Below are 13,603 nucleotides of genomic sequence, written 5' to 3'. Positions count from 1 at the left end.
AGACTCTCCTTTTCTCCCTCCCTTTCTGTCTTTTCCACACGGACCAACAGATGTCAACCTGCCAGAGTAACTGCCACAGGACCACGAGGAACGAGTGATCGAGTGGGTAGACTGACAACAGTAGGCTTCAAGTCGCAAAACTTGGTACAAACTCGACATGGAAGAGTCATATTTTCGGTAAATGGCCTCGCCTCTTTTCTCTTTCAGTCTATCCAATTACGAAAGCTTGAAAACATGGGTCCGCTACTCCCCCTCGTGCTCTTTAAACGATGGTGGAAATAGAATCTGCGCACTAAGCGGCATGCACGGCGCGCGCTCCAACGGCACAGCTGGTGCTCTGGCTTATCCGCCACCGATCTGTGTTACAATTACTGTCAGCCGGAGGCACAGGGGAGACGGGTGTTTACTACCCGCAGTTGGCAAGGTCCCCGGGTCCTGAAGCGGCGCAGCTGCCCGTTTGCCTCGCGGGCAACATCGGGCGCGTCCGCGTGCTCAGGGGACCAAGCTATGTCGCAATAAATCCTCCTTTTCCCTTCTGGTTCCTAAATCAGGGGTGGGGGTTGAAGGCTGTTCTGGACTCTTGTGTTGACTGGGTGTGAAAAGCAGCCTTGTACAGATCAGAATGAGGAATAAGTAATTACTGTGTCAGACTGAACGCCATATGTTAGTTAACATCCTCGAGAGTGGGTTCCCCCGGTCTCAGATGCACGCCCAGCGGAGACCGAGACTCCCCGTGGCTACAGGGCTTCTCACGAGTTTGCAGCTCTAGACAGTCTCCTCAGGAACTGACGGTGAAACGTAACGGTATGTCAACTCAAGAAGACTCCGTCGTAACAAAACCGGCTGACCGTAACACACCACCATACGGTCACTGGCGACAGTCAGGGGAACAACAAACCGTTGTTAAATTCCTGGAGGCTCCCACCACGACCTCGTTTAAAATCTTACCTGTGAATGTTCCATTTTAACTGGATCTGTTTCCATTAATCCTCACCGGACGCATAGTTATTCGCTGAGGCCAGATTCATCGCGTCTACCGGGTTACAGGGTTCTGAAAGCTTTAGAGCGGAGGTAAAGGCTCCACTCTCTCACGGCTGAGGCTCGTGCAACGCCAGTGCAATTGTACCAAATATCTGTCCAGTTATCTTCCGCTCTGTCTGATTCCGCTTGGCTCAGTCTGGAAAGTACCGGTAGGGGTTCCCGCTCTCTCCGGTGTGACAAGTGACTGACCGCATAGTTTATTTCCTCACTCATCTCGCGCATTCACCACGGTAGGCTATCTGATACAGCCATGTGTGCCATCTGAAGATCCGCGGTCGGCGTGATGACACGCTTCACGGAGCAAATGAAGACTGGTCGAGACCGTTTCCAGATTATAAAAATCTAATATTAGCTGATGTTAAATCGACCCATGCGTGATGGCATTTGGAAATAAAGTGGATCAGATTAGAGTGTGTTAGAGAGAGAAGGAGAAAGAGACAGGTGGAAGAGAGTGAGACAGGGAAAGAGACAGTGTATCACATGACATGAGCTGTGATCAAAAAGGGCTCTGCTCTACCACAAGGCCAAGAGGGCATCCCAGTGGGAGAAGGTTAACGGGTAGACTTCCCACCCCAGGTCATGACAGGGACCAGGCTCTGAACTGCCTTTCCTACACCACCCAGCTAGCAGGTCCTCCTGAGGGGTCTGCAGCAGGGAGGCTGTGTGTGTTGATACACACTCCATCTCACTGATCAGCAACTGAGGTCTCAACTCCCTCTACAGTCGGTGGATCTGTGTGTAGCACGTCTTATTGGCTGACTGGCAGTGTTGCGGGGTGCTATTGGCTGTTGGGCAGCCCTCCTGAGTATGTGCTGGCAGCACAGAGACCAGCTGGCACAAATCACCTCAATCTGCTTTCTCATTTGGCACCACATACAACACACACACACACACCTAAATATAGACACACAACATGATATACACAACTACATTTGTACCCAGATTAAGTAAATACTGAGATCAACTAACCTCATTAACTAAATATAATAACCTGCAGGGGATCAGACCTGGGTCTTCTGCACATCAGGCAAGGCAATGCAAATGTATTTGTAAAGCTCCTTTCGTACACAATGGCCATTCAAAGTGGTTTACAGAGGCACACAAAAACAATGGTAAAGAATGAGATGAACTGGACAATAAAAAGAGTGGAAAAAATAGTAGATAAAATGAAGAAACGAACACAATAGAAACATCAAAGATAAGACACTCCAAACCTCTACCATTAGGCCAAGATGGCACAAGGTACGGTAGGTTGCACTAAATCATTGGGAATGTAGCGTTCCAGACTTCTCTATTCAGATGAGACCACTTAAGGGAAGTGTTGGGAGTTAGGGGCGAAGTACTAGGGGACAGTGGATAAGGTCTAGGGTCTGGGAGCTGGAGGATAGGGGATAGACCCCATAGGAGAAGAGGGTAGGGACTAGGAAAGTAGAGCCTAGGAGGGTAAAGGCTGGAAATTAGGGGCGAGGAGGGTAGGGGCTAGGAAGGTAGGAATAAGATCCATGAGATACTTTGCTGTGTCAAATCTTTCTGTCTGTGTGTCACACACACACACACACATTTCTCACTGGAAAGAAGGAGAGACTCGGCTCACTGGCTATTAAAATAATTTATTACAATTCTCCATATTCTCTTAATTAAAATTCACTTATCACGATGGAAGATTTCAGAGTAAGGCCATTAAACAGACTGCTTTCTCGGGTGAATGTATAGACTTGTGTGTGTGTGTGTGCACGCACACTCAATAGAGAGACTTGAGTTTGATTGTGTGGGCTAGAATACTTTATATGCCCATAATGATGAGCCTACAGACTTTACTAAGGTTTCCTTATTGCCTTTCCTTCCTACTTGCGGCAAGATCTACACCAGGGTTGGGTGCTTAATGCAAGGGTAGCAGTGGGACTATGGCTGTTACACTGGGTCTGGTCTGGTGCTTGGTGTGATAGCAGAGTTTAATAGTTGTGCTACCAGTGCTAGATGTGTGTAGCCATGTGTGGACGATGCTCATCCATCTAACAGTACAGAGAAAGACCTCTGTGTTTCTAGGGCGTGTGGCTGTGTTGTCAAGATAATAGTAGGGTTGCTATGGCCAGTGTGTTAATAGTATGGTTGCTATGGAGAGTGTGTGATTTTAGTATGCATGTTTGTTTCTTCGTTGGAGCAGTCTTTGGGAGAAAACTGTGATTAGCACATCCCTAACAAGCATCTTGCTGCCAGCACATACACACACGCCCTGTCAAACAAACACACACACATGCTGGGGTGCAGTAATTACCACCTTCTTACCCCTGCTAATAATTAGAATGAAAACCCAGTGTCAACTGGTAGCCTGTTTGTGTGGGAGAGCAAGAGAGAGAAAGAATGAGAGACAGAGTAAAGTAAGGAGAGAGAGTGTAAGTAACATCCCTTGGGATGCCTACAGAGAGGGCTCCACCTATGATCTCTCTCTGCCCTGAGAGTGGTCATGGGCTGGGAGCTGTGAATCTCTTTCTCTGTGACCATTACTGCCTGACTGTCACTATCTGTGTTTACTTTCTTGGGCCCTAGAAAACGATGGTCCTCTGGCCTTCAGAGCTGAGAGAGACATGATTGAGACCTAAGCCTGGTGTTGTGTTGTGTTGTCATTTATTGTCAGAGGTCTGGTTTTCACTACCAATCTGCAGATTGATATTACTTCAACTCAACTCAATTTAGTCACTCCGTTAATGAAGAGACGGAAAACACTTTCTTCATGAGAGGACAGAGAGAGTTAGATAGAGAGAGAGAGAGAGAGAGAGAGAGAGAGAGAGAGAGAGAGAGAGAGAGAGAGAGAGAGAGAGAGAGAGAAGGGGGGGGGGGACATTGTCTGGTAAGAGTTCCCAGGACCAGAGGAAGGTAGATTGAGGGAGAGACAGGCTGACAGACATGTAGGCAGGAAGACAAGCAGACAGAGAGACAGACAGACACACCTTCAGATGCTGTACCTTGTTATAATGAGACATCAGTGTCTCCTGACTCATGTCTCCTATTAACTACGCCCCCCACCCCTCCCCCTCCGGCAGGCAGGCAATCTCTCTACGGTGGTCCCAGAGGGACATATGGAGGAATTTCACGGTCACTGAACAACGCTGGCAAGCTCCAGACATATCAGAATCCTTGTGTTGAAATATTTATTTCATTTTGCTTATTCAGAAGTTGGGAGCCAGCTCTTTTGACCTCTGATGAAGAAAGTGTTTTGTCCGTCTCTTCATAAACGGAGTGACTAAGTTCAGTTAAGTTCTGGATTTTAATACGTATTTATCAATCTGCAGATTGGGAGAGAAAACCAGTCTTCTGACCATAAATGACAACACAACACCAAGCTTAGGTCTCAACCAGGTCTATCTCCGCTCCGAAAGCCGGAGGACCATCTTTTATAGGGCACAAGAATGTAAACATAGATTGTGACAGTCAGGCAGGAATGACGTTACAACAGTCTCAGAGAAAAAGATTCACTGCTCCCAACACATGACAACTCTCACACTAGAGAGTTCATAGTTGGAGCTCTCCTTGTAGTCATGACAAGGACCGTTTGGCCAGTACTTTCTCCTGACCCCGAACATCTATTAACCTGACACATAGACAAAATATACTGTTATTAATAGCAAGCTTACATGATAAACGTACTAACTAGTATCCAATGACTAGTTCTATTGATTAGTGATTAATGTAAGCACACAGGACATCCCAATTTCTTCCACATTTACATTTACATTTACATTTAGTCATTTAGCAGACGCTCTTATCCAGAGTGACTTACAGTAAGTACAGGGACATTCCCCCGAGGCAAGTAGGGTGAAGTGCCTTGCCCAAGGACACAAGGTCATTTGGCACAGCCGAGAATCGAACTGGCAACCTTCTGATTACTAGCCCGCTTCCCTCACCGCTCAGCCACCTGACTCCCCATTCCACACCTCACTATCGAAGACAGTAGGCCAGGATCATTCTGATTGGAGGTAACTCTAACTTAGACCAAGAGGAGGCAGAAATGATCGTTAATACGGATATTTAATATATGACTCTGTCTCTCATGAAACAGATAGAAAAGAGCTTGTGAGATCCTAAGGAGCTGGGTGTCGAAGAGCAGATTAAAGTGGAGTGTGTGTTTTGTTTATGTTTCAGGCAGCCAGCTGGACACACTCCTCTGGTCAGAAGAAATACCGGCGTCCATTTGATCCCATTTCTAAGGAAGATGTCCTATTTGATGATTTGATCATAAAGGATGGAGGAGAGCAGGGGAGAGGAGAGGTGTGTGCATGGTGGGTGCTTCACCATTACCAGGCATCTCGCTCCCCCTCCCCCTCCCTCCCCTCCCTCCCTCCACTCCTCCATCCCATCCCTCCCCTCCACCTCCCTCACTCAGCACTGACCCAGAAAACACATATGGGTCAGATCAGACAGCGCAGAACCCTCTGATACACACAGGACCCTAAACTCAGAACCTCAGCACCAGAGAACTCTCTCTTAGAATCATACACTAACACATACACTCTGTTTCAAAGTAAAAACCTCTTCCTCTCTTTTTCTTTTCACATCTCTCTCTCTCTCTCTCTCTCTCTCACACACACACACACACACACACACTCAAGTGTGAACAAACCCTGAAACGATCTATGTATTCTTCCTCCTTCCTCTTTTTTGGACGGCTGTGCCTGTTTGCAGTTCAGCCAGACTGCGACTCGGTGCTGCCCCCTGCTGCCTGCTGCAGCAGCCGGCCAGCCAGGCTGACAGCCAGACCTGGGCCACACACACACACACACCACCTCGTCTGGGTGCTCATACCTACAGTCTGAATGTGTGTGTGTGTGTGTGTAAGAGAGAGAGAGAGACAAAGACAGAGAAAGAGGAGCGTGACAAAGACTGAAATAGGAAGAGAAGGATAAACAACCAGAAAGAGGGAGGGAGAGAAGGGGATGGGAAGGGAGAGGGGAAGAGGATGATGGGGAGGGAGAGGGTGGGCAGGTGCTTTCCAATACAAGATACATGAGAGGATAATAGTCTGGATGGTCGTGTGTGTTTGTTTGTGTGTGTGTGACAGAGAGATGGCTCCTTGGGCAGTATTCGTACTGTCAGCTGCCTGTCTGGTCTCATATCTGTATATGTCCTGCACTGCAGCAAAGCACTCTGGGTAATGTAGAGGTGCTAATGGACCTGAAGGGCTGCATGTACTAACAAGGCAAATGGAAGGACACACCCACATACACAAGCGCACACACACACACAAGTAATGTGAATCTGAAGTAGGATTTACATTTACATTTAGTCATTTAGCAGACGCTCTTATCCAGAGCGACTTAAAGTAAGTACAGGGACATTCTCCCCGAGGCAAGTAGGGTGAAGTGCCTTGCTCAAGGACACAACGTCATTTGGCACGGCTGGGAATCGAAGATTCAAGGGAGCGAGACCAGGAAAGGCACTTGGCTAAATAACCAAGTGCCTTGTCCTAGGATATGCTGCTTACAACAACAACAACACCAAAACAAAACATACACAGTCCTGGGTCATGTAAAAAGAGGGACTTGGCTACCAATGTCAAATCCACTTCACTACAGCTAGTAATAGTATGGCTGGTTTGGTTTACAGTATGAAGACAATATGAGGAGGGGTAAGAGATTGTATAATGTGTATAACTGTCAAGTCGTGTCAGAAGGAGTGGGCAGAGGTGGCAGCTACCCAAACTAGGGTATGTGAAACCTCACACCGTGAACAGCGCCAGCTGACGCTATTTCCATCTCGCAATGACCCGTCCCAATTCCCCGGGAGCGCAAATAGCCCCTACCCCGCTTCTAATGCACGCGGCATTAATTATTGACAAGATGCAGAAGCAGAGCGCGCACGTTGGCCTTATGCGGGACGGAAAAGTGCACCAACAATATCCGCCGGAATGTGCTCTCAGACCAAGCGCTCAGACATACAGGCTGTGACCTTATGACCTTATCCAGACCACCCAAGAACAATTCATCGTACTTTCTCAGACACACTGAGACACAACGTCTCACACACAAACAGTCCCTCACTTTCTCGCACACACAGACCACATAGCCTAATCTGATTTTTACACACACAGTCGCACAGTCCTAGGCTGAGAGTTTTCTGGCATAGAGACAGTATGTAGATACTGTCAAGTTTTATGACTGGCAGTGTCTTTTCCTTGCTGTCCCTACAACATGCACACACTGACACACGATAAATCAACTCCCGCAGAGATTATCACGGTAATGTGTGACGTAATGCCTACCTGAGCGACACTTTATAATCTCCCCAAACTCATCTTCCACCGCTTCGTCACACTGGTCCTCTGGACGCCCGGCCTCAGCCATTGGAACGGCAACGGTTACGGTAATATATGAAGAAGTTGATGCAGACCGTAAAATCCTTGTGGGAGAAAGTAAAGAATCCAGGCAACAACCTGTGTGAGAAAGAGAGCGCTAGAGCTTCCACTGCTTTACTGTTGACACTTCCGAGCTTGGTTCATGCGTGTATCACACCCGGGACGAGAGCGAGGACGACGAGAGGACGGGTCTGGCGGGGGAAAACGGGCTGTCAGAGCGACCAGACGGAGAGGAACAGGTGGCAGGGCCATTCTAACCTCAAAATAGTGCGCGGGTATGAGGCACGACCGCGCCTGTCCGGGGCGGTGGACGCCTGCGTAAAACCCGACACCACCAACACATCAATATCCATTTCCGAACGTCTTCAACTTAGAAATACGTCCTATTGATATCTGTTGCTCTGCAAGACTCGGTGAGACAGTTTGGTCAACTCGGGCTGCACGAATTCACTGAATGACAGCGCGGTGAGAGAGATGCTAATATTAGAGAATGAGAGCGCGCCGGGCGCTCCTGACCGACTGCTCCTGAGGTGACAACAGTCGAGGGAGCTATGCCGAAAACGGAAGCAGACTTTCTCCCTATGGCATCCACCGCCGAGTCACGATGGTACCGGCTCCGGTGAACAGGGCAGGGTTGCGGGGAGACGTTGGCCTCTCTGTCACCGAGGCTAGGCTCCCCGCGGGGAACGGGCGCAGCTGTCTACACTCCGCAACACCGGGAGCACTACGATTGACCGTCTGATCAACTCACATCAAAACGAATTGTGCAGCTGATGTCCTTATAGCAGTGCATTGGTCATATTTGTACACAGAGAAAGTAAACAAAACTGAAATCTAATAGGGAATCCAATGAGATGGCGATAAGCACGACAGTCACTGACCAGACTATACATAAATAGGAGTGAACAGGTCAATCTCATTGTAGGCTAACAGAACACAGATTACTTAACACTATGTTCTGTTAAACAAACATTCAAAACAGTCCGATGTGTCCGCATTTTCGTCTCAATAGCAGTTTCCAGGGTCATAAATGTTGCTGGGAATGGTGTCCCTGCTCTACCTGTCTCGAGGTGCGCGCTAGAGTTCTGACACGGCTGTATGACAGCCGGCAGAGGGAGCCATCGTCACTGCGCTCTACAAAGTGAGTACCTTCCTACAGGAAAGAAACTGGCCTCCAGAACCTGCCTTCTTTACTTCTTTTAAAATAGTTCTGGATGCTTAAAGAAGAAACATGCATCAGTTTGTTAGTGTGAAGGTCTTGACACAGGGCAGTCTGGTTGTAATTAGTGCTTTAATGTGTCAGAGTACAAAGAGATTAATACATATCTCTACTAAGGCATCTAAACCATGCTGGTGCACACACACACACACACACACACACACACACACACACACACACAACCACTCATTCACCCACACTTACACTCGTTTTATCTTTCTACAGCTCTCTCAAACACACACACACACCTTGCTTCTAACACGCCATGTAACAGTTTGTTCCTCCTTTTACTGGGCTAACTCTAACAACAGAGATGTGTTAGTGTGGCAACATGTACCAGTGGACCATCAGGATGGACTAGTTTGAAGTTATCATTGTTTTCCGTCACCACTACAGCAGCTCTCACTCATAGGAACCAAACCAATTAGGTCTGGAACTTAAACTGAGTCCATTCAGCAGGTTATCAGGTCCTACCTTGGCTCTGGTTCCCAAGAGTTGTGACCCGGCAGGTCGGATCCTAGTCTGGTCTCCTACTCTGGCCTCCTTGCTTGGTTTCCTAGTCTGGCCTCCTAGGCTCCTTGCTCCTAGCTTGACCTCTTATCTTGCCCTCCTAGCCTCCTTGGCCTCCTCTCAACAAGATGTCACATGATTTCCCCCTCTGGTGGGTCAGTTGGTGAGACACACTCCACTGCAATTGGCCAGTTAGTTCATTAGTAGTCTGTGTTAAATACATCTCCATGGTTGTGGTTGTTGTTGTTATTGCTGTTCTTGTTATCAAATGCAGCACCATTTCTGAAACGTATCTCTTTTGGTTGCGGTTCCTATGGTAAAGCATACAGTCTAGACTAGTTTCCACAATAACAAACGGCATCAACAACAACAAAGTATCTGTCTTTTTTCAAGGCCTGAGGATCAAGTGATCAATTTCACAGTCACATCTGGAGAACATTGAGAACAATTGGATCGGAGATCTCAATAACAATCAAGAACTAAGAGATTCAGAGAGCATTCTAGCACAGATCTATAGAATATTTGAGGACTAAGACATCTAGAAAACAGAGGGATCTGTATTTAAACAGATCAAGAACGGTTTAGACCCAATAGATCTGAGAACATTCTAGAACAGCAAGAACTAGAGTCAATTCTAGAACTGAGACATTTGGAGAGCATTCTAAAACAGGAAAGTCAAGCAAACATTCTGGAACACAGAGATTTAGAGAACATTCAAGTACAAAGAGAGCTAAAGAACATAAAAAAAAAAGAAAATAAAATAAGATACAGAATAAAATCTAGAACAGATTCTGTATATGGAGAATTTTCTTAGGTGGACAGCTGTCTGTCAGGGCTGCTCTTACTACCACTGCACATCTGATTAGTCAGTGAAGGTCAGTAGTACCAGTCAACAGTTGTAGTCAGAGGTGCTAGTTAGCAGTCCTCAGAAGTATTCATTAGCAGTATTAGTCAGTGATTTAACTCAGCCATTCTACTTAGTAGTAGTAGTTAGTAACTACTTGATTGTATTAGTCAGTAGTTCTAATCAGTAGTCTGGTCAGGAGTCTTAGTCAGCAGTAGTCGTCAGTGATACTAGTCAGTGATAGTCACTAGTGGTAGTCAGTAGTAGTCGTCATAGTTGCGGGGGTTGAGGCAGTACAGGATTCCCCCCCCCAGGGAGAAGATTGTGGCCCCCCAGGCCAGACCATAACCCCAGTTAAACTCATGGTAGATCCTCAGGCTGATGCTCTCAATGAACTTGATTGGATACAGCACCAGACAACAGCCCTGGAGAACAACTGGAGGAGAGGAAGGGAATAGAGGAGAAGAAGGAGGGCATGAGAGGATAGGAGAGAAGGGGGAGATGGAGCAGGAGAGGAGAGAAGATGAGGTGGACAGGTGAGTGATGGACAGGTGAGGAATGGAGAAGGGGAAGGGAAGAGGATAGGTATTAAAGTGTAGAGCAGTGAGGGAAGGAGAAGGGAAGTAAGGAGAGGAAAGAAAAGAAAAGGAGACACATTTTAAGCACTGACACTATAGATATAAAAATAGAAAACACATTTTATCTCCAGTTCACATATGATGCAGATGGGGGGGGGGGGGGGGGGGGCAAGAGTGTCAATGAAAGGAGGGTGGTTTGGTGGTTGGGGCCTGTTGTTGGCTATGAACTGAACAATAAACATGCCATTTATGGGATCCTTTCAGACCAACAGGAATGTGGTGCCAGTTACTCTGATGGAGCCAGGGCCCTGTGGTGTCCTACCTGACTGGAACATGACTCTGCTAGATTACACACACAGCCATTACACATAGAAATATAATGCACTAAGATGAGGTTATGTGTGAGTGTTTGTGTGTGTGGGTTAAACTATTCTTGTGAGGACCAGACATCCTCTCAAAGATAAAGCAGGGAAAATTTTGGGGAAATGTTCTTGGTACTCATAAATTCAAGTGCCATTTCTAGGGGGTTAGGGAGATTATGGTTAGAGTTAGAATTTGTGTTTAGGTTACAATAACATTAAGGGTTGACATTAAAGGCAGGTTAGGTAATGTTTGAGAAGTCCTTTTTGACATATTTGCCTAAATAAACTTCACATCCTGATAGCAATCAATAAATCAAATGCTCTGAAAGTAAAATAAAATAAATCTGATATCTGTACGATACAACCAATAAAATATGACTAATCATCGCGTTCGGTCTGAACTTGCCTGTCTTTCTCCCGGCAGAAGTCAGGCAGCACATTCATGTGTTTTGGGGGAGTAGCTTTGAAGGGAGGGGGTTGGATATTTCGGGTTGGATACTTTCAAACTCATGAAAAAACAGCTAGTTTCACAAAACTTACCTACCCTGCCTTTAAGGTGTGTGTGTGTATACAACCCACCTGCAGTGAACAGCATGACAGCAACAGGCCGGTGGAACTTGGTCCTGGTCCCAACACACACAGACACCAGAACCACTGCAAACGACAGCAGAACCAGTAGAGATCCGCCTAGCAACAGGGCCAGTGTGGCAATCTGCCAGTCTACAGAGGAAGAGAGGGAAAATAAGAGAGGGAGGAAGAGAAAGAGTGGGTAGGAGGGAGATAAGGATAGAAGAAAGCACTTAGTGAACAGAAACTGACAAGCCTTTATGGCTAAAAAGCATGGCTGGCAGAAGGCCAGAAAAATCTGCAGAAGGCCACAAACTGTTTTAAATAATCTTCACATTAAGAAACACAAGCAGCAACACACACTCACACCAACACAGTGTACAGCTTGGGGAATCCAGTTTCATGCATGTCCTTCCTGTGTCCCCAGGAGGCCATGTTATCAGTGCTCATTGAGGAGCCACAAATAGAGCAGATTCTCCACTGAGAGATGTGGCCGCGGCCTACTATGAAATATTCACCAGCGTCGAATGTTTGTGAGTGTGTGTATGCATTTGTGTCTGTATGGAAATAGGTCACTTTCTCCTCTGAGTAGCCAGGCTATGAGCACTCTCTGCTGGGGAGAAGTAGCCCGTTTGACAGGCATAAGGTGATTAAAGTGCTTTAGGTCTTTGTGAATGAATGACAGACAAGCAGACAGACAGGTAGATCGACAGATCGATCCGGCTCAGCCCCCAGGAACACAAGCAATAGACCGGTGAGTTAGACCGAAACAGCTACTGAACCGTGATTGTTTTTCCTCATTCAGAAACACACGCTTTCTCTCTCAGACATATTTATTTTAGAAGCGTGAGCTAGACACAAAGCCGTGCAGGTGTGCCTGCCTGTGCTTTCATCTCCACCACCAGATAACCAGTCTAGCCCGTCCTAGCTCTGACGGGCATCTCCCCCCTCTTCCCCACCCGAATCTCAGCCTGCAGTCTTGAACCAACGGCATTGTTCTGCATTTGAACGGTCTTGATGCTCACCGGATTCCAACGTGCTGCTGCATTCCCACCGTTCTGACGCTGCCGGTTTCCAGCATGCTTCCCACAGAGACAGGTAGTACTGGTCGTCCGCCGTAACCCACGCAGGGCTCAGCACGGCGCCAACGTCAAGGCACAGCGCGAGGAACACGCAAACAAGCCCTACCAACTTCAGAGGCGTCAACTGCGAGGCGTGCGGCTCCTCCGTCTCGGTAGTGGACGAGGACATTGCGACCCCGTCGCAGCTGGTTTCTGGTGTTTGTCGCGACTCTTCAATCCCCTCAATGATCCGTGTTTACATGTAACGGGCTCGGAAATGATGAGAGCCGACGCCGCCGTTGCCAGTGTGACTGCGCTGCGCTGTTGACGGTACCAGCGCTCCAGACCATCCATTACAACAGTGACGTAATGAGAGAATCTCAAAGACGCACCTGCGCGGTCTTGGACTCCCCGAAGAGGAGAGCTCTGAAACGAGTGGGGAGGGTGAGGGCTAATGTGTGTGTGTAGAGCGATCCATAGAGGCGGTTGTATACCACACACACACTCAATAGGGTTGTAGGGTTCGCATTCTGCCATAGGTCATGCTGCTAGGTGACGTTCTCTGGTTCCCATGGTACCCAGCTGCACCTGCTGTGCAGAGCCTATTCTGGGATGTTGGGCAGAATATAATAGTCTGTATTAGCATATTTCATATCCACCCTGCTGATAATTTCCTCTCACAATAGACATTTGAGACAAGGAGACCTGGTACAGCAACACACACACTACTCACATGGCTATGATTTAGTATGTCTAAAATGTGTCATCATCATGACTGGAGGACTGGATGAAAGCTAAATTAAGCTGAGGTGTCTCCCTGGATCCCCGAGCATGTTTAAACACACACACACACGCACGCACACACACACACACACACACACACACACACACACACACACACACACACACACACACACACACACACAGGCTCACAAAGAAGTGCTGCAGCATTAATTAGACTTCACATCAAAGACAAAGCTGGCGCTGACATGTGATTGGTTAATCTGCCTCTCAGGTGAAGGCTGCTGTAACTTCTCTTCTCATGGGCTAACCTCACTCCCCCTCTGCAGCT

General features: G+C 47.4%; 2 protein-coding genes across 5 annotated transcripts in view; both read right to left on the bottom strand.

The window, feature by feature from the left end:
• The window catches only part of dmd (dystrophin), a 75,434-nt gene extending 67,912 nt beyond the window's left edge, over window positions 1–7,522 (bottom strand). For all 4 annotated transcript variants that reach the window (XM_067260621.1, XM_067260618.1, XM_067260620.1 and 1 more), the window contains exon 1: window positions 7,298–7,522. In XM_067260621.1, coding sequence (XP_067116722.1) covers window positions 7,298–7,379 — 82 coding nt within the window. In that variant the 5' untranslated portion in view covers window positions 7,380–7,522. The remainder of the gene's footprint in view (window positions 1–7,297) is intronic.
• Window positions 7,523–8,793: 1,271 nt separating this feature from the next.
• LOC136966251 (transmembrane protein 47-like) lies at window positions 8,794–12,721 on the bottom strand. The gene is made up of 3 exons (XM_067260715.1): window positions 12,496–12,721; window positions 11,483–11,623; window positions 8,794–10,399 (listed from the first exon to the last, which is right to left on the bottom strand). The coding sequence occupies exons 1-3, from the start codon at window positions 12,719–12,721 to the stop codon at window positions 10,221–10,223; spliced, it is 546 nt and encodes a 181-aa protein (XP_067116816.1). The 3' UTR covers window positions 8,794–10,220.
• Between the last annotated feature and the right edge of the window lie 882 nt (window positions 12,722–13,603).

Source organism: Osmerus mordax, chromosome 22 (assembly GCF_038355195.1).
Source record: "Osmerus mordax isolate fOsmMor3 chromosome 22, fOsmMor3.pri, whole genome shotgun sequence".
Lineage (NCBI taxonomy): Eukaryota > Metazoa > Chordata > Actinopteri > Osmeriformes > Osmeridae > Osmerus > Osmerus mordax.
Note: the sequence above shows the minus strand (reverse complement) of the source record. Positions and strands in the feature narration are given on the sequence as shown.

What these genes read in the sequence shown, in the direction of transcription:
- LOC136966251 (XM_067260715.1), bottom strand. Translation starts at nt 12,721, where the DNA reads ATGTCCTCGTCCACTACCGAGACGGAGGAGCCGCACGCCTCGCAGTTG. An exon ending in CAGCAGCACGTTGGAATCCG is followed by an intron (nt 11,624 to 12,495) that starts GTGAGCATCAAG and finishes CTTCCTCTGTAG; the next exon opens with ACTGGCAGATTGCCACACTG. An exon ending in TGTCATGCTGTTCACTGCAG is followed by an intron (nt 10,400 to 11,482) that starts GTGGGTTGTATA and finishes CCTCTCCTCCAG; the next exon opens with TTGTTCTCCAGGGCTGTTGT.